Source organism: Triturus cristatus, chromosome 3_2, assembly GCF_964204655.1.
Source record: "Triturus cristatus chromosome 3_2, aTriCri1.1, whole genome shotgun sequence".
NCBI lineage: Eukaryota > Metazoa > Chordata > Amphibia > Caudata > Salamandridae > Triturus > Triturus cristatus.
In genome coordinates this window covers 441,701,017-441,723,200 of record NC_140584.1, presented here as the reverse complement: position 1 = coordinate 441,723,200, position 22,184 = coordinate 441,701,017, and the positions used below count along the sequence as shown (strand labels likewise).

At 44.2% G+C, this 22,184-nt stretch overlaps 1 protein-coding gene across 5 annotated transcripts in view; it reads right to left on the bottom strand.

The window, feature by feature from the left end:
- The window catches only part of NFYC (nuclear transcription factor Y subunit gamma), a 111,481-nt gene that overhangs the window by 32,168 nt on the left and 57,129 nt on the right, over nt 1-22,184 (bottom strand). For all 5 annotated transcript variants that reach the window (XM_085648028.1, XM_085648029.1, XM_085648030.1 and 2 more), the window contains exons 3-6: nt 9,844-9,915; nt 9,349-9,462; nt 6,535-6,630; nt 3,578-3,748 (exon numbers count right to left, since the gene is read on the bottom strand). In XM_085648028.1, the coding sequence (XP_085504154.1) occupies nt 3,578-3,748; nt 6,535-6,630; nt 9,349-9,462; nt 9,844-9,915 (453 nt within the window). The remainder of the gene's footprint in view (nt 1-3,577; nt 3,749-6,534; nt 6,631-9,348; nt 9,463-9,843; nt 9,916-22,184) is intronic.

The window sequence follows — 22,184 nt, the reverse complement described above, 5'->3', positions numbered from 1 at the left end:
TCTATGTGAGGTATTTGTACATGATAGTACTGATATTTGTGGATTGTGTGTTTTCTAAAATTGAAAACTGATATTTTAATGGCAAATATGTTTTTTAGAAAAGATTTTTATTCTGGAAACTGAGTTTGTTTGCCCAAAATGGAAAGTGGTATTTGATAGAAAAAAAAAATATGCGTATTTTCAATAACTAATTTGCTGACGAAGACAAAATATTTTATTTCTAAAACACATTTAAAGTTGATAGCCAAATGCTAATTCAAGCTGAGTTGGGTGGTGACTTTCTGCTCTAGTTCTGTCCTCTGTGCCGCAGAGCATTTGATTATTTGAATGTAACTTCATTAGTGAGGGGGTGGCATTTAATAGTGAGAAACGCTTTACTGCTATTTCTGCTGGTAACCTTATCTTGAATGCTTGGGTGATTATTACTGACAATCCTGCTTCGAGTGGTCATAATGTAATGTTAACACATGTTGCCACTACTTTACAGTGATAACATATGCTAGTAGCTCAGCAGGACTTTCCTTGAGCAGAAGTAGCTCTCAACACAGAAAAGGTTGGCGACCCCTGATCTATAATTTTGCAAAAATCGCCGCAGCATTCCATTAGCCCCAACTATAATACCACATACAGATGAAATCCCCTCCTCCCTTTCGGTAGATCAGATGAGTGTCTGGCTTTTGAAGTACTTATGAAAAGACATTAAACACTTTCACCCAACTCTCAAACCTAGGACGATGTCAAATTCATTAAAAAGGCAGGTCACAAACTAGGGATCCTTTGTGAACTTAAAATATTCATCGAGGAGTCAGGTTGTGTTATTTGTTGCAAATTTAATCACAGCATACTATGGACGTGGTACATAACTTGGCTAAATCAGCAAAGTGTGACTTTAGAACACTAAATATTGCATAATTAGTTCAGCATGTACCCAGAATGAAGGAGGGTGGGTTGATGAGAAGGAGAATCCAAAAAGGAAGCTTCCAAATTCGCCCAGACAAGCTATCTCCAGCAAATTCGAGAAAACCAGTAAGATGACCAATCCAAGTGCACCAACAGAAGCAAGTAAATATTTACTATCAAAGGATTTCACCACACCAGCAGCAACATGAACCCTTCCCAAGAACTGTGCAACAACCTCTTGTGCAACAAAATCTACAATTTCGACCATCAAACGGATCTCATCAACCTTGTAATAAGTCATTCAGTTCCGAACATACGTCGATACCCTGACAGCATGAAACCCCATCATTACAGAGGAAACCACAGCAATCATGAAAATCATCTACTCTGGGGCCCTGTCTGACCCTTGCCCCCACCCCACCTTTGACAAAGGCTCAACCCCCATCAGCAAAGCCCTCACCCACATCCTCAACACCTCCATCGACAGTCACTTTTCCTGGAAGCAAGGCCCTAAGCAGAACCAGCCAATCTCGCAAACTTCAAACCTTTTTTCATCCTACCATACTCGGCCAGGATTTTACAGAAAGCCATCAACAGAAGCCTTGCCGACCAATTCACCAACCATCAGCTCCTCAACACCACGCAATCAGGTTTTAGGACAAGCCACAGTACAGAGAAAAAGCCCTCATTGCAGCGACAAGACATCCGGATTATCCTCGACAGAGAAACCTCTGCCCTCATCCTTTGACATCTCTGCAGCCTTCAATAGTTTCCCATCCCGACGACTTCATGAGGCTGGCAACCAAGAACCTGCGCTCAAATGTATCTGCACATTTCCTACCAGAAGAACACAAGTCAAAATGTCGCCATACTCCCCAGAAGTCTGGAAACTCATTTGCAGAGTTCAGCACAGCTCCTCGTTCAGCCTGACCCTTTTCAACACCCACATGACACCGGTGACAGACATCATACGTGCACACATCTACAAACCCACCTACCCCAACGACACATCTGATACTTTCCATCTCGGACAGAACACCTAACACCAGTAACAACTTCGACCAGTGCATGACTGAAGTGACGAACTGGTTAAAGTACAATTGTCTCAGTCTCAACACTGAGAAGATCGAAATAGTGATCTTTGAAAAATATGCCTCGTTGTGGGATTCCATCTGGTGGCCTATGGACCTCTGACCCAACCCCAACACACAATCAAGAAACGGCTCGATCATCGACTGAAAGATGGACATGTCCACCCAGGTCAAAACAGTCGCCACCACCTGACTGGACTACGGAAACACCTGCTAAGGGGGAAATCACTAGCTAATTCACAAAAACACTTGAGCCAGTCCAGAATGCAGCAGCCCGACTGGTCCTCAACCTTCCACTCTGGTCTCACATCATCTCACACCCAAAGGAACTATACTGGCTCCCTACACATAAGAGCGCACAGCTTGAGCTCCTCACCCACACAGAAAAAGGCACTACAGAACACAGGTCCTACCTCCCTGATCTGGGGCTACCTGCAGTTCCACCAATCCACCAGGTACCTCTGCTCAGCTGTACTCACAAGTACCATTCAAAAGCAGAGCAAGAGTTTGTGCTCCCATAAATTGCTCTAAAAGCATGGAACGACTTTCCACATAACATTAGACTCTCCTCATCACTTAAAATCTGCAAGAAGTTGAAGTCCTAGCTCTTCAAGTAAGGCACCTTGAGGCTAGCACCACACACCTGTTAAGAGCTAGGATACGCTTGTGGGTGATTAGGCGTTTATAAAAAGTCTTCATAACAGGTCATAACAACTGGTTATAACAAAAGAATGTGTTACCACTGCACTGCTGCATCTCAACAGAATAGGGAACCAGAGCAAGTAGATTTCGAAATAACAAAACGCAGGGCCCATTCAGGAACTCTAACACTGTTCGACAACACCTCCTTTGCGGAGTAGAAACTGCATCTTTTTAGAGGACAAACCAAAGAAGGAAAAATTCAGGCCTGATCTGAACTGCTAATTGTTTGAGATATATAAAAGTTCCACATGTGCCAAAAAAAACAAGCATTGGCATAGCCAATAGGTCTCGCCTTTGGGACCTTATAAGTGTTTAGCCATGCAACAGTTGCATAACTAAATACTTATAAGGTCCCAAAAGCGAGACCTATTGGCTATGCACAGCGGCCGTGAAAGTGATCGCGATCAAACATCAAAGCGGCCGTGAAAGTAATCGCTGGAAAGCGCGGTGGGCGCGCCAGCACACATGCACTGTAGCTCTAGGCTGGCCTGGTAGCACTTTGAGCCCTCTCAATAAGTCTCGCCAGACCAGCGCATGCGCTGGGTCAGGCGAGACCTAAAAAGTTGTGGAGTGTCAGTGGGGCAAAAAGTAGTCAAGGTCATTAAAATATACCAGTTATCTACTATGCTGCCAAAGGTTTTGTAACTCACTTGAGAAGTATCCAGATTAAGGAACTAAACGTACTGTCAAATCATAGAGTGTAGCCTGGGGTATCAGTGCAGCAATGTAAAGGACTGCTTTCAGTCAGGTAACTGTCAGAGACATTATAAAAGAGACATTAAGTGAATGATTTCATTCAAAGTAGCAAAGGTTTCCCCTAGCTAATTTTTCGATTTCACATAGTCCCAGGTCGCAGAGTAGATGTAAATGTGTGCTCTACTGACCTGCCCCTGCGGCGACTGCGCAATGATGATCTGACCAGGTTGGATGGTGCTTCCTGTCGTAGTCTGCTGTCCTTGCTGCTGCCCCTGAACTTGGACAGCTGAGGGCTGCTGCGCCAGAGTAAAGTAGTACTGGACAGGTTCTGCAGGAGTCACAGCCTGACGCACCTCTTCCTACAGTTTCAGAGGTGGAAGATATGAAGGAAAATGCATTGGAAGCAGAGATGATAGGAAAAGTATTTTTGATATCAACTGAAAGAAATACTTTAAGGAATCTATTCTTTTGACTGTTCGAGAATATGTTTTTAAAATCCAGCTTCTAAATTGATTGAAACAACTATGGCCCTTCCAGCGAAGTCCATGGCAGGAGGAGCAAACACCCTCCTCCCAGCCATCTTGTATGCACAGCTGAGAGTGTAGGATGTTTACAATCCCTGCAGCACAGTGACTTTCAGAGTGGCAAAAAGCTCCGCTTTATAGGGTGCTTGTAGCATCACAACACTTATTGCTTGAAAAGGACAAATTACAAAGCAAATAACAATGCATGACCTGAACAGGTAAGGCGATCTCAGCAAATTAATAAACATCACAAACACAAACAGTAGTTTTCCTTTGTAAAATCAACAAGGAGGTGACCCACAGAAATGTGGATGATTTTCCACCTTTGTACTGGAGAAGCATAGTGTTGAAGAAATGGCACAGCTGCAGGTTCTGTAAGGCCAGGAAGAACACCTCAAATACCCAATAGTGTGTTAAAGTTTAAATGTGTGTTAGAAAAGTAAGAAGCTTCATATGCACAAATATTTAACAGATCCTACCCATTAACACCACCAAGAGAATGTAAAGGGTGGGGAAGATCAGCTGTACAAGTACACACCCCAACCTTCACAGGCCTGATGATTTGTTATATTTATATTGAAAATGTAATCACATCGAAAAACTGCCAGGCAATAGAGAACAGTTTCCAACAGAGGCTAAATTTGACAAGCAGACCAATGAAGAGAGTGGATCTTGGTTCCACTTGCACCACACATGTTGAAGAGGTATATATATTAGCTGAACGTCTAGAGAAGGACAAGTGGCAGGCAGCAGCTGTAAGCATCTGACTGAAAGCTCCTTCCAGCAATACAGCTTCCAGTCAAGGATGTTTACAGCAGCAGCATCTGCCAAAGCAAATGAATTTGTCCGCGAGAAACTCTTTCTTGCAGTTGAGTGGTGAGAGATGTCCAACCAATCATAAGCCAGTGCCAAAATCCTTAAGGCTCTCTATTTCGGCGAAGAGATTCACCACCAATCCCTTTGAGAAGCAAGCTTAGAGCTAGACAGCAAAAGGAGACTACTGTTGAAACACTGGTGAGATATTTTCAGATCACAAATCCCCTAGCACCTAGTATACATGGTCTCATATGTTATGTACTCCAAAACATAGCCACCACTTCCCAGTTTCTGCAGTCAACACCAAGAACTTTGCACACAAAGTGGACAGCAAAAATAGCCTCAAAGGGGTGCAGCTGTAGGATCAGCCAGAAGCTTGGGAATGCTAGTGAAGTGCCAGTGAGAGAACACATTTATAAAGTAACACAGTGAAATAGCATGTAGGTTTGCAGAATGGGCACATAAGAGGAAAGAGTAGAGAAGACTGAAGAAATAAATTCTATAAAGGTGGTTAATGTGATGAGTTATGGTCATTGATATGAGCAAAGTGAGAATTCTGAAGGTGAATATTTGGTACAGCAAGTATTCAGATTCCACAAACTTTGCTTTAATCCTGGACTCACCAAGCAAGTCAACTACACTACATTCTGCAGTACTGACATGAATTACGAATAGTCGCTTGGCCAAAGGTATATGTCCAAGTTCCTTCTTGAAGGTTGAAAGATTTTTGTCTTAACACAGCCATAAACACCTCTGAGCTGTTAAGTAAACACCCTTTAGAGATGCATTGTACCCTCGAGAAGAGGGTTTTTGTCTGCAAGGTAGTAGTGGGAGCATTACTAGGTTCATAATGAGGATAGGGGTTCCTAGATGAGGCAGCGTTTCGAAGATTTAGATGGTTAATAGTCCTATTGGAGTTTATAGGCACTGGACAGATCAGTTATATAGTACTGCCCACCATTTGACTTAAAGGCAGCATTTTCTAGTACATGGAGACTGGCGTTATGCCATTTTCCAGCTATGTCAAAAGAGATGTGATTGGCATAGTTTGAGATTTCTTACTAAAGACCAATCTCTGTTGTGGAAAGAACCTGGAAGCAGGAATGGTAGTGAGGGCTAAAGGTACTTATAGGTGCATTCGTGCAGAAGACTTTTTTTTAATAGTATTTCTAAAAATTATGCAAGAAGCAGCATTTGCAAATAAGACTCCTTACCTCTTTATGCTTTATAGCATGTGGCACATAAAAGGGAAGCTTCCTTTACACATTTAATGGCTACTACTGAGAATACAATGGGTCCCAAGATGGCTGAATCAAAAGCTTGCCATTTTAGCATTCTCAAAGCACCTGACTACATCTGGGACACACAGGGTGAAAAAAAAAGTGATTTAGAAAAACAAGGATGGAAGCAGAAGTATTGCACGTGAGGAACAAACTGCTTTTAAAAAAAATATAGCTTAAAAAAGAATACCTCTTCATATGCAAAAGAGACAGCTTTTTGGAACTTCTAAATAGCTTTATAATTTTCAAGTCAATATTACAATGGCATTCACATCTGTCTTTCACAGGAAGTTATGTCTAGGAGGAGCTAAACGGGATGATTTTGTTTTTAACAATTTGTATCTAGGATGCGAAAGGCCACCAAATGAGAGGGAGAAAAATTTAGCATCGTTCAACATTCAAAACATAGTAAGTAGTAGGATGCCAAAAGGAAGAAAACATGTCTCTCCTCCCCATCTCCAGTACTTCATATATACGCACCCTTGCACACCTTCCAGTCACAAAGTCTATTTAACCACTTCTCACCTGTCTTTTAGGGGGCTTGAGCTCATCTCTGGGAACAATGTCGATAAGGAAGTCAAACTGATCAAACTTGGTGATCGCCATAGCGATGTCATTCCTCTGCTCAGCAAGAAAAGCAAAAAGAAACATCAAAACAGTAATAAGCAGTCAGAAAGTAATTGAAACTTTACTCAAAATCGCTGTACTACACAATGCCAGGTTTGTGGTGGACCACTCTGCGCCAGGCAGATACCAGGGTTTTACTGAACCCAAGTTTTATATTTAATAAATGGGTGTGACGAATTATTAGGCAAACATCACAACAGAAAGTACTAAAGATATGCAACAGACCTTTTTATCCATGCTCAAAGTAGTCTGCCTCTTAATCATAAAAGCTTAACATTCGATGCACAATCAAATTTCGTTGTTTGCAAGGAAAATGAACTGAGTGCCGTAGTGAACATTTCAGGAGAAGGCAATGTTTCGATTTTGTCGAGTGGCTGTGCTAAAGTCAAGCAGGTGAATGTGAAATCTAAGTGATTTTACGGCAGATGAGAGCTGGGAAGACATCTTTTAAAAACGTTTTCAAACTATTTCAGGAAAAGAAATTGGCGCGTGCTGATGCAGATTTGAAAACCAAAACAATACTCAATTTTGCTTAGATCGAGTAAAACTCGAAACATGTAAGTGTCAATAGTACAAAGGCATGGTCAAGTTAATGATGCCTGCTGACCGAAGACGCTGGAGTACAGTTGTGTGTGTTGGTGTAATGTTGGTATTGTATGTCAGATGACCCAATTGAACTTCCGAAGTCCATGTGCAGATTAAAAAGAGGCAAGCAGTGATTATAGGGCCTCGTCTGCAACGGAAGAAGGCACTACACTGGGCGAGACTGCTTTCTTTCAGGGAGCCTGCATTTGAATAGCTGTTTAACAAGCATGCAGAGAATGTCTAAAAATTGTTGGAGTGCTCGGAGAGGGGGGGGGGGGGGGGGTCGTTGGTGTCAAAAGGCCACAGGCACCTTGAGGAAGACTAGGAGGCAATAGTCCCTGTTAAAAGTCATCCTCTGAGCATCAATCAAATCCTCAGGGAAGCATTTTGGAGGAACCACACATTGTTAACTCTGAAGTGGTTTGTAGCAGCAAAGATGGTCTTGAAGCAGTCTGAAAATTTACTAACCCTAGGAAATGGAAGTGGCTGATGGGGCACTATTTGGAAGATTTGTACTATCTTAAATTGAATATTCCACTAAAAGAAGAATTGACAAGATGAGGTGCAAGAGACTTGTGGCAGACATTCAACGAAAGGCAGGGAAGACTGCACCAGTCAGATTAGGAGATCCAAGTTATCAGCTACAATCATGGTGGGCAACTCAGGAGTGGTTGAGGAGAATGGGTTGAACGTGTAATGAAGGTCGGTCCACAAAAATGAAAAAAAATAAAAAATAAAAAGAAGTAGTCGGTGATTTGGTACTGGGACTTTGAGGTTGAAGTCAAGAAATACCCTAAACTATCCTCAATGTGGAAGGATGGCATAAAAGAGGGAGACATAAGGCAAGTATGGCAAGTATTTTAACACATTATACTCAGTGGTGAAAGCAGTGCCACTTAAAAGAAACCATTTGTTTACGATCCACAGGGCCTACTGGATCCAGAGTAAGCTGTCAAAGGTAGCCGGTCAAGACATTGCCTTTATAGCATTGCACTATTGACATCCAGACAGTATAAACGTTTACACAATTTCCAGCAATGGCCTCCTATTGAGATACCATAAGTAAGCTCATCAGCGATATAATAGGACATTGTATGGAGGTAAGCCCCCCAACTTGTGTTCTTTGGATAGGTCCTGATCTGTATATAGGGTCTAACTCGCTTATCTTCTATCTGGTTTTATTGGCGAGGAGAGAGAAATGTAGTCTTTGTGGTCAAATTCACCTCTTTTTAAAGATCTTCTCAAAAACATTAACTTAAGCCAGGTGGTCATAGCTTGTGATCCCCAGAGCTATGAGAGGGTGTGGAAACATTACATTGATTGGCAAACAACTACATGCCCCGATGATTAAGTCATACAAGCTGTGCATTCAATGCTGGCGGGCCAGATACAAACAGCAATAATATTTGGCAGGGTAAGTTCTCCGTTATGGGAATCTACGGTGGTAGGAAAGCAATGGTGGGATGAGGACTTAAAGAGCAGGGAAGACGCAGCAGAGAAGTAGCTTTCATAGGATGTATTATGCTAGCTATGGACTGAAATGTTAGTTGGAAAGGAGGAGGTTGATGCATTTCAGTCTTTAAATTGTTTTTTTCATATTAAGTCGGGTAGGGGAAAAGGTCGAGCCAAAATAAAAAAAAATAGCCAGAATTCGGGCAACTACACTATACACCAAGAAGGCAAATGGTCTCTAGCTTTATGCTTTTGTGGGGAATGCCTAAATGACAATAAAAACACCAGGTTTCTCGGTAGATTGCATAATATAGCTCCTTTCTGAGCTGCTATTTTTGCTCTCAACCTTGATGGCAATTCTAAAAAATATGTTGTGTATGCCATTATGTATATTTATAATTCTAAGTGCACGCCCAGCGTTGGACCATCTTGCAACCCTACACTCCACAACATATTTAAAGAGATGCAGTTTCCCATTTAATGAAGGAAAGGATGTAGGTAAATATAAAACAATGGATTTTGTGCCAATATATGCCAATCTTTGTTTTAAATAATTTTCTAATCAGAAACAACAACTGAGATGTGATCGTCACTTTTCACTCGGATTAAGAAGCGACAATTCTCAGATCAAGCTGTGATCCCAGAACTGTTTTGCAGAACAGGACTTTTACGTACCTGCAAGGTTCTGCGCTTGTTATCCTCTGTGTGAATCCATGCTCGTAAGGTCAATTCAGTGATAAAAATCTGAGCCGCTTTTGCAAACAGCACCGGAGCTTCTGCGCTGATCATCTGCATGAACAAGAGAATACAACTGACTCCTGGATCAACACATAACCATGAACAACATCACATACGCATGGTATGGGTCATGCGAAAGACACTGTAAAATAAAGACTAAAAATGTAACAATTTCTTTGTTTGCTTTATACTTTTACCCACTCGACTTCCGTTTACATTTGTAATCGACCATGTATCCCAACACAGGCCTTGTTGGGAGTCCTCAGATTTCCAACTGTTTTTTTTGGGCACAGTGCTGCGATAGTCACCCTCGGTAAGAGCATGGAGGATGCCATCAACTCACCAACCCAAAATCCCATGCGTCTTGCCCCTCATTCCTTGCAACATTAGGCTAGTCTGATGTGGCCTGCAGTGTTAACAAGAGAGATTTACCTTCACATCTTCATCCAGCTTCATGATTTTTTTAATGCGTGCCAGAGGGAGCTCCTGCACTCTGAAATCTTTCTGAAAGAGAGTCAAGTGAACATATAATCAATGTCGACAAGTTCTGCAAAATGAGCTTAAGCCACCAGAACAGAGAAGTTCGAGAATCAGCTGTATGTGGTGAGGACTAAGTACTCCATGTATGTGAACCTCTAGGACTAAAGAATGCAGGCACAAGCTGGGGCCAATATGGGTGGTCTAGGTGTATATACTATGTAGCTGTGAGCATTAGTGTTCTGTTGAATACGGACAAATTCTAGCAAGAAGGGGTCCAGTTTACAAGCCAGCATGCACTGCATTCAGTTACCGGAATATTCCCTCCCCAATTTACAAACACTAAATTGAATAAAATAGTAGCTCCCTTCTGCATTATAAAACTGGCAAACGAATCTGGTTTGGTTATAATTTAGCATGAAAGAGCAAACTGGAATCCTGCTACACCCTGCATGGTGCCAGATTACTTACTCTCCTTCACCTGGATCTTACATACACTTCGAATAATCTTCTCCCATTAGAAAATGATGCAACATAATGAGGACCCTTCAGTTAGAAATTCGTAGCCTCCGTCAACCAATATCAAATACCGCAGATAAACCTTCACGGAGATCCTCCTCAAATACAGATGCTCCTAACAATAACAGACTACTGATAAACGCCTAACCTTCAGAACAAACTTGAAGGAAGAGTTTACTCGACAGTACTTAGTGAGGGCCTGAAACTTTATCCCACCAAGGTTGGTTCCACACCAGCAAATGCTCAAGTTAGCTCTCCTCACCATGGCGCAGGATTACCCACGGCAAGAATTCTCCCTGTAAGGCCAATTTTATACTGAAAACTATTGAGTTGATTTTAACTTTGCAGAATATGCGGGGATCCTCACTTTGAACAATAGAGATGATTAAATATCTGGGACCTTCCGAGGATTTACTCGGATCATTCATCCTTGAAACCAGACAAAGCAGCAGGTAGTATTACAGTGGAAAAGAACAGTGAAAGCAAGCAGTGACGTGAGAGCTGTGTGGCTTGCAAGCTACTGATATCACAGGGAGAAATAGTTACTCATTTACATTTGCTGAACTCCTACTTAATGCTGTTATATCAAGCATCCATAGGTTCACTGTAAATCACAAATTACTCAACAAATCTAACACGGCAGACGTCACAAAACATTTCCAAACGTTGCCCGTTTCTGAATTCATAAACAGCAGACTATTTCTGCACAAGTGGGAGCCCTACAAACTTTTTCTAAAAATAGACAAGGATGTAAATATACAATAACACAGGCCTTTAAGAGGTACGATTGTCTAACTAGTTTTTGTTTTAAAAACATCTCAAGTAATACAAACTGAATCGAACACACATTTGTTTGAATCAGTCACTTTTTTTCAACCCCATAATGTAAGACAGGACACCCCCCACCCAAAACCCTACAAAGTAAGAAAGAAAGCACCCCCTCCCCCCCACACACAAGAAAATTGGCAAATGGTTTGGGGAACGAAGAAAAAGAGGGAGGAGACGCGGACACATAAGGGAGAGGACAGCTTAGAGGGACTGGTGCAAATACGCAGACAAAGGGTGGGTAAAGCACACAGACAACAGTACATGGGCAGGAGGAGTTGGGACAAAGGTCTATGGAGGGTGGGCAGTAGATAAATGTGTGAAAAACAGGAGAGGTAGACGTACATAAGGGACAAAGCTGGAAATGACACACTCCTTTAGAGTTCTTAAAGAAAAAAAAAGTAATCAAAAAGAAAAAAGCAGCACCTAAAAAGCGAGCAGGGAAAGTACACAGTAAAAACACAAGAAGAGGAAGGAAATCCTTTAGCAGCCGACAAATAAGAAGCAATTAAAGAGTGACAATAAAGCTAACCAGTGACAAGAAATGGGCGGCTCCTAAGCCCACTACAGGGTTAACCAAAGGTTTCGCAAAAGCAGTCTTCGGAGAGAGCTAAGAAGGATGTCACAGCCAGACTGCTATTGGCTTGCATACAGCCAACTGTACTGTTATTAGAAAGAACATTTTCCTAAGGAAGCAGGTAAGTGAGTACAGTCTCTTCTTGACACTCTGTTCTAGTGGAGAACTGGTCAGTGTCAGGTAAGCCAGGGGTATTAAAGAAGTATTCTACAATGAAGTTGTTAAGCACTAACTAGTGCTCCAAGTGGTGCTTGCCGAGTTTGTCCGCTTTCCATGGAAATGTTCTACACCACAGTCTAATGCCAAAATAACTGCATTTACTTTAAGATCGTTTCTTCTTGCTTATTTAGATAATGCATTATTGTTGTATTGTGTGTGTGTGTGTGTGTAGAAAGATAGCTGCAGCTGGGTTCAAAAGAAGAAAGTATTTCATTGTCAGATGGACCGCCAAAAATTCTGCCAGATGTGGTACAATTTCTCCTTTCATACAATCCTTTTTAGGGTCACATGAAATGTAGCACTGGGAAAAAGAAATGGTAAGGTTGTCCAGGAGAGATGAAACTTTCCGGAAGGATCAGGCAGATGTTGCACCAAGAGGGAAAATCATAAGTATAGATGAATATTTCCTGTGAAGGTGACATTTTGCCAGATGTGACCTTTGTGGTTCCAAGATACTGCATTACTCAAATGGATTGGGAAGTAGTCTGCGGAAAGCCCTGCAAATAATCCACCGTGGGACCTGAATCCCAGCTGCACACGGCTTTCGACCTTGCATAGATGTAGTTAGGAGTATGGACTGGCAACCTATGTTCTACTTTCTGCCTTCCAAACAAAGCTTAAGACTCATGATAGTGTATAGCTTTTACACGCTCTGAAACTTGCAAGTCAGAAGCAACACAAGTCAGGCACAAAATGCAGATCGACAACAGAACCTAAAATGGCCACTGGCTTGCACCAGAAGTGGCTTGTATTTTACCTGCATCTGGGTGCCCCTAACCACTGGCTTTGGGATTCATCAACAATGGGGATGGTCCCATCCCCCTACCCCAGTAATTTTGAACATTTTTTCCACAGCTTGAAATTCCAATGAGCCTAGCACACTTCAATTAAAATTCAAATTTCATGCCAGGTTTGGTGTAATCTGTTCAGTCGTTTTCCGCTATATCTTTTGGCACAACTTCCTATAGGAGCTATGCCTCTTAACGTGGTTAACTCCCACCCCCACTTTTTCCCTGGAACATGATGTGGTTTTGATTTAAAGTGCAGTTTCCCTGCCAACTAGGTCCCTGTGCCTTCCTTAAAACTGTACCACAATTGGCACAACTTCAGATCCCCCTGTAAATCCCTAGCAAATGGTACCTCTGGTACCTAGGGCATGGGGACTGAAGAGGGTCCCCTATGGGCCTCTCACCAATGCCATGCTAACAGCCACTGCAGCCAGCATGCCTTGGTGCAGACAAAAAATGGCAGTGTGCCATATCAAAGCAAAACTACCTATGGTATAGATAAGTCACCCCTCTAGAAGGCCTTACAAATCCTACGACAGGGTGCACTATATCCCAATGTGGGCATGTCTTCATGAGCAGATAAACCCCATCAATATTTAAGTCTATTCTTAATATTGAAATGCCAGGGAAGCCATAGGGAGTACATGGGCTGGAAACTCGACAACTCTAGTTCCCCAGCACCATGATGGCTTCACTGAACACAGGCGTGTTTGGTACCAAACTCCTCCTATTAAACCCACACTAATGCCAGTGTTGGATTTATTAAAACATTAACTCAGAGGGCACCTCAGAGGTGCTCCCCGAAAATCTAGCACCCTAGGTGTGGTCTTTGACTGCCTTTAGGCAGCCTGCCAGCAACAGACATGTTTCTGGACCCCTGGGTCGAAAACTCCTGCTCAGAGGCCAGAAATATCTGGGCAGAGGTGTAACACCTCCTCCCCAGGACGAGCACAGAGCACGGGAGGGAAGCTTCAAAGGCCTTACGCCTTTGTAATAAGACTCCAGCCACTGCTGCCAGCGGCAGATGGCAGCCCCCGATTCAAACAACCACTTTTGGCGGGAGAACTAGCTGGTAAAGTAAGTGAGAAGAGGATGAGAACTTACCTGGACAGATGTGAGTTTTCTTCATTCAGCCTCCTGGCACGAGCCTGCAGCCTTCTCCAAAACCAATCTCACCCCACTGATTCACGTTGGGCACACAACGCTGTGTTGGCCCCCGCACCAGGCCGCCCCTGAGGGTTTAAGTTGGGTGCTGCCTTGTGCCCCCTTCATCCCCCTGTGCTTAGCTCAACTCCTGGAGATTGACCCCGGACACCACTTTACTTACCTACGAGCAACGCAATCTCAATTACCCACAGTCCCCATGGTTAATATTGGACGTCCAACTCTAAATGTGACATCTGGATCTGGCGGCCCGTGCGCTGGTAGTGCACTCTTGGTACTAATTTGAACCTTGCCTGGTGTGGACCTGAAACCCCAAAGGCTGGATCTGTAAGTGGTGTCCTTACCTTCAAAAACTGCATTCTAGTTTTCCTCTCGTAGTGTAATTTTTCAGTTCAGCAAAGTTAACCAAGTGTCCACTTTTTAAAGCAAAAACTATTTTTTATTGAAAAATGTATTTACCCTTTAACGTACATCTTGGTCTTAAAATAAACCTTGAAAGAAGCTTATTTTAAAATTTTTTTATGTAGATCTCCTTTTTGAGTCGTGTGTCATTTATCAGTCACTGTTTGTATAACAAATGTCTTACACCCCTCTGTGTTAGGCCCAAGGCTGCTCGACCACACTACCACAAATAGAGAACTTTGGGTTTACATGGAGCCCTGTACACTTCGAAAAATCTCTGGACTCCTTCCACGATACAAACAATTAATGGTACATAACATAAGGAGCCAGTTTCCCACAAGCTAAAATGGGAAATCACTGCATTTTTGACAACCCCTAACTTTTATTGTGAACGGATCTTCACAAAACGTGGCATGCTGAAACTCTGGTAAGTGGATATCCAAGTTTCATTCTTAACCATCTACAGGATCAAAAGTTATAGGCAAATCAAAAATACCTTTGCAATAGAAACACTGCATGAACCATATCCACACAAGGGATATCCCCACTGTGTAATACTTTCCTTTTGATGAAAGTAAAGCACTGAATGGACATTCAGTTACAAAGAAGTATTGTTGAGTTTTACTGAGTTCAGACAGTCTAGCCAACATAAACTTCTTCAGTAAGTCTTGGACTGATTGACCTTACTATCCCGAGATTCAAGTGCTAAAGTGGGGTACCTGAGAATCAGCAATGTGGTCCCAGAACATCAGTCATTAAAGACACCAGTTGCAACCCAATAACTGGCTACCCTGCTAGCTTCAGGATCTAGTTTTCACTGAAGAAATGTATGAGTTACACAGCTCCCTATGGTAAAGGCCAAAGTAAAGCAGAGCTAGCAACGTACCACGTGATAGATCCTATACCTGGGGCTGATATCATTAGGCGGAGCACTAAAAGTTGATGCTATCCCAGATGTAGACAAAACCCTCAAATCTTGGGTTTAGTCATCCTAAGTCGTTGGCAAGGGCAACAGATATCTTGCAGCTCTAGTGAACGCAGTTGGTAAATACACCACCCCTCTCGTATAATGGTGTAAATCCACATGTTAATAGGGGCTAAATAGGGTCCTCTTTTTGACTCCTAAGCCCTTGATGACATCAACTTTGACAATGAAGAACCTCTTCACGTCAAACAAATGGTCTATGAAATAGTACACTTTGAGGAATTTAACAGACTATCTCGACAAATATCCAAATAGCTGGTTGTTTCACAGCCAGGGCATAAACTGAGGTCAAGGACGCCCTTGCCCTATTGCAGCTGGGGGACCAAAAGGCAACATAGCCAACTTCCTACAGTTAAGCTTGGAGGAAAACTCCCTTCTGTTCCTTAAGACTCAGCATATTTGGATAGGGTGAAAGGCCAAAAGGACAACACAAACCTCACACTAATCTAAGACGTATTCCCATCACAAGGAGGAGACCTGTCAACGAGAGTTTTCATGATAAGTCAAGTAAAGAAGAGAGACACCCCCTCAAAAAACGGCAGCAAAAGCGTCTTATCACCATTAAAAAAAAACCACTAAACTGAAGATGACAAAAGTGATCATTAAAAAACGTAGACTTGAGGATTCCTTCTCAGTGGCCAGAAAAAAAGTATTTGCCTCACTAACGTTAAATTGCATAATGGAAAGGCTGGCAGCTTCTGGAATTCTTTAAGATGCAGGCTTCGATTGGCACGGTGAGCATATAACTTACGAGAGCCCACAGTTGTGCTTTCAGCCAAATGCAAGTTGCACTCAATGTGTCTGACTGGATATCGTTTTAAAAGAAAAATTAACAAGCTTGCCTCTTATATACTGGTTTGCTGTCATTTATGTTTTTTCTTGAGAAAAGGGTTTATACGTTTCCCATAAATGCTGCACAAATGCTGAAAAATTCCAGTGTGGATAGCACCGAAAAAAGAATCTCATGACATAGAACATCCATTCGAGGGTCTGAAGTTTTACTCTTATGTAAGGGGCCGGTGCCTCCGCTGCAATGAGGAAGATACATTTCCATTCCCCAGAAGACACACAAACCAACAAATTAAGAGCTCAAATAAAAGATGCTCTGGAATACAGTGGACAACACTAGGTGGCACTGCAGATTAGAAGTTTCCAAGCTAGATTATTCTACAGACGATCTGACTAATCATTTTGAGATAAAGAAAACAAAAAAACAACAAACAAAAAAAGAGACAGTGGACCTCGAAAAATATTAACTGAAAATGATCTCGCTTTCCCATGGCGCCTGCTTTTATAATTTGCCGCAATCCAATGCAGCAACTGGCCACACTAAAACCTTTCTATACATTGCATTTAGCATGGCCAGTGACGCTAATTAATTAATGGCTTAGCCAATGTCAGCCCATTCTAAAAGCATCAGACACAAACAGTTTTAATTCACATATCTAACACATTCCTTCATCTTCACTCACTAGGCCCCTCACCCCTACGGCACCAAACGGCTATTGGAAAAAAGATCTCCGCAAAAAAAAACCTCATTGGGAGCCAGTCGGGTATTGCAGCGCCGACCCGAAGAGGGGCAGCCCGATGATGAAGCACGACACCCATCTGGGTGTGTGAGGGCCCTATATTCCAATAAAATGGATTCCCAACTCTGAATCACCACTAGTCGAGTTAGTCTAGCTCCCTTTAACTGACTGTTTTAATCCATCAGGAACAGCATATTACTTGTTTTTCTCATAACTTTGCCTTATACCCAAATGCCATATTTATTTTACTTGTAAATCCCTAGTAAAGTGGTACTACATGTACCCATGGCCTGTAAATTAAATGCTACTAGTGGGCCTGCAGAACTCACTGTCCCACCCACTTACGTAACCCTTCAAACAGGTCTCAGGCTGGTCATTGTAGCCTGTGTGTGCAGTTTTAAACCACTAAGTCGACATAGCAAAATAAACCTTTTGGAAAAACGATCAAGCCTCGTCAGGCTCCTCAAGCGCCAGGATGCACAACCAAAGAATTGAGTCAAAACATTCAAACTGCTTCTCCCGTTTTAATCTTGTTTAATCCATCAGCACTACAATTTCATCCAAATTTAGTTAATATGTTTCAACAACAGTTTCAACAGGTGTCAATCTGGCTTACCTTCAAACACGCATCAGGTCACTGTTCTTCACAGTGCAGAAGGATTAGTTACTTACCTGTAATCCTAGTTCTCTTCCAGGGGTGTCCTCATCAAAGTCATAAGCATTAGAATATTCCCGCCCATGCGCGGGATCCCGGAAACAGTATATTATATGTGCCCCACATATATATATCCATAGATATATACCTATATGTATACACAAGCAACTGCAGCCAATAAACACTAGAGCTGAAACATGCTGCAAGGAATTTCCACTATACATAAAAAAAGAGCATTATAAACACGAGAAACAACATTATAACTTGTTTAGAAACGGTTTTAATGCTCAGAAAACAGCAGAAATTCTTATAAATCACTGAAAGCATAGGAAGCTCCCAGGCTGCATTGCAAATACCCAGTCTAAAAAGACTGAAAAGCTAACTAATAGCTGCATAGCAAAAAACTGACACCGTGCCTTTAAGGCACACCTGACCCCCAACTTCCCATCATGCCTCAGGGGTGGCAGTTAGGTCAGTTCTTTGCGGAGACTGAAAAGTCATGGTACAAAGAAATAATAACCTCTGAAAAAGATAGCACACCTTTGCCCAGGGAGTCGGGAGGGTTGCTTATGACTTTGATGAGGATACCCCTGGAAGAGAACTAGGATTACAGGTAAGTAACTAATCCTTCTCTTCCAGGGGATCCTCATCAATAGTCATAAGCATTAGAATAGAATAGTGATCCTCACCTCATCCCCCTGCGGGCAAAGGAAAGAAACAGAGAATGAACAGTATGCTTAGATAGACCAAGCTACCCAAAAAGGTTCCTCAAGGAGGCTTGGCCTACTTGGGCATCCGCCCTGGAATCGGATTCTAGGCAGTAGTGCCTGGTAAAGGTATGAACCGATTTCCAGGTGGCCGCCTTGCAAATCTCTGCCATTGGAACGTCATGCAAGAAAGCTACTGTGGCCGCTTTCCCCCTAGTAGAATGAGCCTTAGGGGCCAAAGGTAAGGGCCTTTTCGCCAGCTGGTAGGCTAAGGTAATGCAGGAAACAATCCATCTGGAAATGGATCTCTTAGCTGCTGGGAAGCCTGTTCTCATGGCGCCATAGTTGACAAGTAGTCTTCCTAATGCCTTCTGTACTTTCTAGGTAGAATTTAAGTACCCTCTTGAGGTCTAAGGAATGAAGCGACCGCTCAGTCGGGGTCGCTGGGTTCGGGAAAAAGGATGGAAGAGAAATGGACTGATTAATATGAAAATCAGACACTACCTTAGGGAGAAAGGATGGATGTGCCCTCAAGACCACTTTGTGCTGGTGAAAAACTGTGTAAGGCTCTTTAGTACACAGCGCTTGGATTTCGCTTACTCTGCGTGCCGATGTATTGGCTACCAGAAAAGCGGCCTTCCAAGACAGATGCTGCAAGGAAGCTCTGTGGATGGGCTCAAAAGGTGGGCCCATCAATTTGGACAATACTAAGTTCAACTCCCACGGAGGAGAAGGGTTTCGAACAGGGGGGTAAACTTTCTTCAACCCCTGTAAGAAGTCCTTGACCACCTGCATCTGGAAAAAAGAGGGTTGATTGGGAGACCTCCTGTACCCTGTAATGGCAGACAAGTGGACCCTGATTGATGCATACTTTAAGCCTGATCTCGCTAAGTGCAGAAGGTAAGGGAGAATGACATCCTCCTGCCCCTTCGTAGGATCAAGGTGATTCTCCCTACACCAAATGAAAAACCTCTTCCACTTAAACGCATAAGACGCTCTTGTGGAGGGTCGCTTCGCTTCTTTCAGAATATGCATGCAATCAGGAGGCAGACCTAAATGTCCGTATTGCAGGACCTCAGGAGCCATGCTGTTAAGCTCAGTGAGGGAAGGTTGGGATGCAGAATCCTCCCGCCCATCTTGGACAGCAGGTCCGGCCTGCAAGGCAGTCGCCTGTGAGGTCGCACCGACAGATGGAGAAGGTCCGGGTACCACCACTGGCGTGGCCAGTCCGGAGCTATGAGGATCATCTTCATGTTGGATCTGAGCAGCTTGGATACCACCTTCGGAATCAGAGGCAGGGGCGGAAAGGCGTAGGCAAATGTCCCTGACCAGTCCATCAAAAGAGCATTCCCCCTGGTCCCTGGATGGTGGAATCTGGACGCGAAGGCGTGGCATTTTGAATTTGTTGTCTGCAAACAGATCTATTTCTGGACGACCCCAACAATGGAACAGGTCCGCCACCACTTCGGCTGATTTTCGAAGTGCCTGCTGAGTGCGTCTGCTTTGAGATTCAACTCCCCCGGAAGGTGCACTGCCACTACCGAGAGGTTCCGGGCGAGCAGCCAGTGCCAGATCGCCTGTGCCTCCAGGGAAAGAGGACGTGACCGAGTCCCGCCCTGTTTGTTCAAGTAGAACATGGTCGTGGTGTTGTCGGTCTGCACCAGGACTGAATCGGCCTTGATTGCAGGGAGGAACGCCTTTAGAGCAAGGTGGACTGCCCGGAGTTCCAGCATATTTATGTGGTAGCCCTGCTCTCTTGTAGACCACAGACCCTGTATCTGGAGGCACCCCATGTGGGCCCCCGAACCTTGCAGCGACACGTCTGTCACCACCGATTGCACCGGAAGTGGCTGGTGAAAAGGGACTCCCACCATCAGATTGTCCTGACGAGTCCATGCAAGGGAGGATTTCGCCGCCTGGGAGAGAGAGATTTGATCTCCCCAACGGCCTGTGGACTGATCCCATTGGTCCTCTAGAGCTTGCTGCAAAGGTCGCATTCTCAGTCTGGCGTTGGGAATGAGAAAAATGCAGGACGCCATGGATCCCAGCAGAGATGCTACCTGCCGGGCTGACGGCCTCTGCATCTGCTGCATAAGCCTGCATTTCCGCTTCATTGAAGACAGTCTCTCCTCCGAAGGATACGCTTTTCCCACGCTTGTGTCCAGAACGGAGCCATGGTAGTGGATGGTCTGAGTGGGCTGCTGCACGGACTTTGCCATGTTGACGTGAAGGCCGAGATCGTGCAACTGTCTCAGACAGGTCTGGAAGTCTTTCCTCACCTGTTGCTGGGATGAAGCCTTCAGCAACCAGTCGTCTAAGTAAGGGTAGACGAATAGACCCTGCCTGTGGAGGCAAGCCGCCACCACTGACATACATTTGGTGAAGACTCGCGGAGCCGACTTGAGCCCGAATGGAAGGACCTTGTACTGATAATGCTTGCTTCCGACCACAAACCGCAGGTATTTGCGGCGATGTCTTGCAATTGAAATGTGGAAGTACGCATCTTGGAGGTCCACCGAACACATCCAATCCCCTACTTGCAGATGTGGACATATTTGATGAAGCGCCAACATACGAAACTTCTCCTTGACGATGACTTCGTTTAGGAGACGAAGGTCCAGAATCGGCCAAAACTTGTGCTCTTGATCTTTTTTGGGCACAAGGAAGTACCGGGAGTACACTCCTTTTCCGATTTGCGAAGGAGGAACTTTTTCTATGGCGTGTTTTTGCAGAAGGGCCCTCACCTCCTTTTGGAGCAGCTTTAAGTGGGGAGGACGGGACTTTTTTGGTGGTATGTCTTTTGGACACGCTCGAAAACGTAGCGCATATCCATTTCGCAGTATATTCAGCACCCAGCGATCTTTTGTGATGCTGTCCCACTCTGCCAGATGTTGTGACGCACTTCCCCCCCACTGGAGTGGGCAATGGTCATAGAGGAAGCCACAGCTCATGACTTTCCTCCTCTTGTGGTAGTGGAGGACTGTTGCTGGTGTCCACCTCTCCCCCTGGTGGACTTTCCGCCTCGAAACTACGATTTTCCTTGGGTCTTACTCGGAGACTACTGAGGGGTTTGAACCCTCTGTTGAGGCCCCTTGCGTTGGGTGGGTCTATAACGGCGCTTGAATTCTTTTTTCTTCTCCAACCCCACAGCTTTGAGGGTGTCCAGTTCAGTTTATGCGCCCCCTCCTCATCCGTGTGAGTGCCGAAGAGGGAGGTGCCAGAGAACGGGAGGTTTAAAATCCGTTGCTGCGCATCCGGCTGGAGCCCTGTCAGCCTCAACCAGGATGACCTCCTGGCGCATACGCCGTGTGTGTAAGAATGGGCTGAGAGCAGCGCACCATCCGCCGCCGTGCTAATCGACTGATTAGCCACCAGTGACCCTTCAGTGACTATTTCTTCGAAGTCCTTTTGGTCCTCCTTTGGGAGCTTGGACTTGAACCGCTCCATAGAGTCCCAGAGAGCCCCATCGTATCTGCCCAACAGCGCCGCTGCGCTGGAGATCTTGAGAGAAGCCGCTGCGGACGAGCAGGCCCTGCGCACCCAGGAGTCCTGGGTTCTGCTCTCCTTATCCAGAGAGACGGAAGAGGACGCAGATACAGCATGACCCTTTCTTGCTGCCGCCACTATTACTGAGTCCGCAGGAGGGTCCATTTTTACAAAGACGGGATCAGAGGTAGCCGGCTTATATTTTTTGAGGATACGAGCCGGAACCGCTTTGACGGTCGCTGGGGTGAGGAAGGTGTCCATGACTGGTTCCATGATCCCTGGGACCAAAGGCAGCAGTGGACGAGACGCAGACTTCTGGTGAAGTGTTTCGAAAATCACCGACGTGGTGACTTGCGGGACTGACATCTCAATCCCCAGCTTCTGCGCCCCCCTCTGCAGCACCTCATGGTAGGTGTTGATGTAGTCTATGGGCGAGACCC